At 36.6% G+C, this 2,714-nt stretch overlaps 1 protein-coding gene across 1 annotated transcript; it reads right to left on the bottom strand.

Annotated features, from left to right (window-relative positions):
• Positions 1 to 1,153: 1,153 nt before the first annotated feature.
• On the bottom strand, positions 1,154 to 2,501 carry LOC114751198 (uncharacterized). The gene has a single exon (XM_028939866.1). The coding sequence runs from the start codon at positions 2,396 to 2,398 to the stop codon at positions 1,724 to 1,726; it is 675 nt and encodes a 224-aa protein (XP_028795699.1). The 5' UTR covers positions 2,399 to 2,501; the 3' UTR covers positions 1,154 to 1,723.
• Between the last annotated feature and the right edge of the window lie 213 nt (positions 2,502 to 2,714).

Here is a 2,714-nt window from a genome sequence, read left to right as displayed (position 1 = left end):
TTCCATTCCAATCTACTCAACAAAGCCAGGTCCGTTGATTGGGTTTGGCTTTTAGCCATTTTGTAATTTAAGTTACATAATTTTTTAATTTGTGTTTTAAAAAAAATTACTATTTTTTTGCATAATTTTGCTAATATGATGTACATCTTTTAAGTCATGTGATCGTGAACTTCCTTTTTTATTCAAGGGAATTTGCATTATTGAGGAAAATATCAACCAAATTACATTTTAAAAACTTAAAAAGCATCTAATCTTTTAGGGAAATTTTGTGAAAAGTCCTTATTGGTGAAATTTATTAGTAGGCACCTAAATTTGAACGGGTAGAATTCTTCTTTAATTTTGTGTAACATATCTTTAATTATATGTAAACAACTTTCTTTTCTTCTAATTTCTGCACCGTTGAAAATGATATGCATGATATCTCTTTGGCAAATAAATTTCTCAAATAAAAACTTTTCACCAAATTTCACCCTCCTTTTTACTTGATGTGCAGAAGAGCTTTCCAACATTTCGAGAAAATTTGGCATTTTGTTTGCTGTAATTTCATAAATAAATTTTAAATATACGGAATTGTATTTGATCACATGCAGATGCAGTTCTTCACGGATCAGATCCATTGCTGCACAATTTACAGAAGAGAGTGCCATTTTAGAATATTTAATTAATTATGGACAGTTTTTGTCTCATTGATTAACTGATACGCTAAATGCTATGTAAGGCTACATTATAAACAAAGTCTAATTACCTCGTAGTATTAAATAATTCTATCAATAAAAATTAAGGGGGGAAAACATGTTCTAATAACTAGAATAGTATCATGAACACTGTTTCAGTTATTTTTAATCATTTTTAATAAATAATTAATTTCTAATAATTTTAATTACAGATATTAAACAGCTTAATTTTCACTTTACACATTTCCATTAGCAACTAGCTAGCTTCTAATGTGATCTCTGCATAATCTACAGGGGCAACCAAAATGAGTTGTATTACTATGATGATGTCCCATTATTATTCATTATTCATATACTCAAATTACAAATACCCCCCCCCCCAAAAAAAAAGCAAAGAATTAATACACCTCAAGCAAAATCAACAACAAATCAATCAATAATTAGTAACCATCCTCTCCCAAAACAAAAAACAAAAAAAATTAATCCCTTACAAACAGATAAAATTTTCCACTTAGTCCTCCCCACATATCATTTCTCTCATTTAATCCTTCTATCACTAAATACTTGCAATTTCACCCCTTTTCATAATTTCTTTATACCCAAAATTCTGAATTAAGTATGACATTATGTTGACTTGAATGTTAAATTTTGAGGTGTAAATGAGCATATCCAAATGGATAAAACAACATTCAAGTCAAACAATGTTGTTTTAACACCAAATCTAACCAAGCCACTTGTGAGACTTTGAATGCTCAATTTGATATGTAGGTGAATTTATCATTCTAGATAAACAAACCAAACCCACATTCAAGTCAAGAGAATGGTTAGATTTGGTTCCGGAAATATGAAGAAAGGGCATACTGTTGCAAATACCTAATAACTGAAGGATTAAATTGAAAAAATATCCACAGTGGACTAAATTGAAAAAGTACCTATTTGGTGGGGCCAAAATATCATTCTGGTGAAAAATAAAGCTAATCAAGAAAATGCTAACAGTGGAGCAGTGAGGAGGAAGAAGAAGGAAGAGAAGACGACGATGATGGCGGAAACTAGTGGGCCATGGCTACGGGGTCTTGATAACGGATGGTTCTCTGGTGAGGCATGGCGAGCATGGTGGTATGATCCAAGAAATCCTTAAGAGCAACAACGGATTGCAGAATCGCTCTGAGATCTTCCGAGGACGAGAAACCGAAGCTTCCGATACGGCGGACGGCGTAAACATAGAAAGTAATACAGCCTTTTCTGAACTTAAACCTGGCCATCTCGCAACCGGAAAGGCCTCGTATGAGTTTCTTGTTTACATCGCCGAGAGGGATCTCAGAGGGCCAAGTCCGATCGACGGCGGCCTTCATGGTTTCAGAGTCGAAAACGAAGAGAAGCACTTTGGATTTGTTAGTACCGAGGCCGAGCGTGAGAGTATGCCAAGCTTGGTGAGCGAGGATGGTGAAGTTGGTCGGCAAGTAGGCGGTGGTGGAAGGGAAGGGAAGGACCTTATTATGGTGGAGGTCCTTAGGAGCCGGTGGGTAAGAGAGGAGTTTGAGTAGTTCAAGGGGTCTGGCTCGTCGGACGGTGAAGGATTTGACGATGAACTGACCGCCGAATCGGAGGCCTTTGACGTCGGAGCTGGGCTTGAAGGAGAAATCGGAGGGTTTAGACGATTGATCGTTGGGGTGCTGGTGCTTCTGCTTCTTGTTCTTGCTTTTGGTCTTCTCTTTTTCTTCCATGGAGGAGGAGGAAGAAGATGAAGAAGGCGATGATGGGTTTTTGGTGGAGGGTGGAAATTGCGAAGTGGGCTTTGTGTGTGCCGGGGGGGATATTGTGACTGTGGACTATTGAATCCAATCCTCACCCTTTAGACGGCATGTCGTTTTGGGGCATTTCTTTCCTATCTCACTTCTTTCTTTTTCTTTTAATTACAAAATAAAAAGAAAAACATAAAACAAAAAATGTATGACTGGAGTGGGGCCTTAGAAACAAAATTAAACCAAATGATTAGCACGATATGATGTGAACTTTCTTTTGGGTACTATGTGTATGTAA

This window comes from Neltuma alba, unplaced genomic scaffold (assembly GCF_004799145.2).
Source record: "Neltuma alba isolate B1F8T4 unplaced genomic scaffold, ASM479914v2 tig00006803_pilon, whole genome shotgun sequence".
NCBI lineage: Eukaryota > Viridiplantae > Streptophyta > Magnoliopsida > Fabales > Fabaceae > Neltuma > Neltuma alba.
The sequence above is the reverse complement of the archived record's forward strand: the minus strand, read 5'-3'. Positions and strand labels throughout refer to the sequence as shown.

Coding starts and splice junctions, on each gene's coding strand:
- LOC114751198 (XM_028939866.1), bottom strand. CDS start 2,398: ATGGAAGAAAAAGAGAAGACCAAAAGCAAGAACAAGAAGCAGAAGCAC.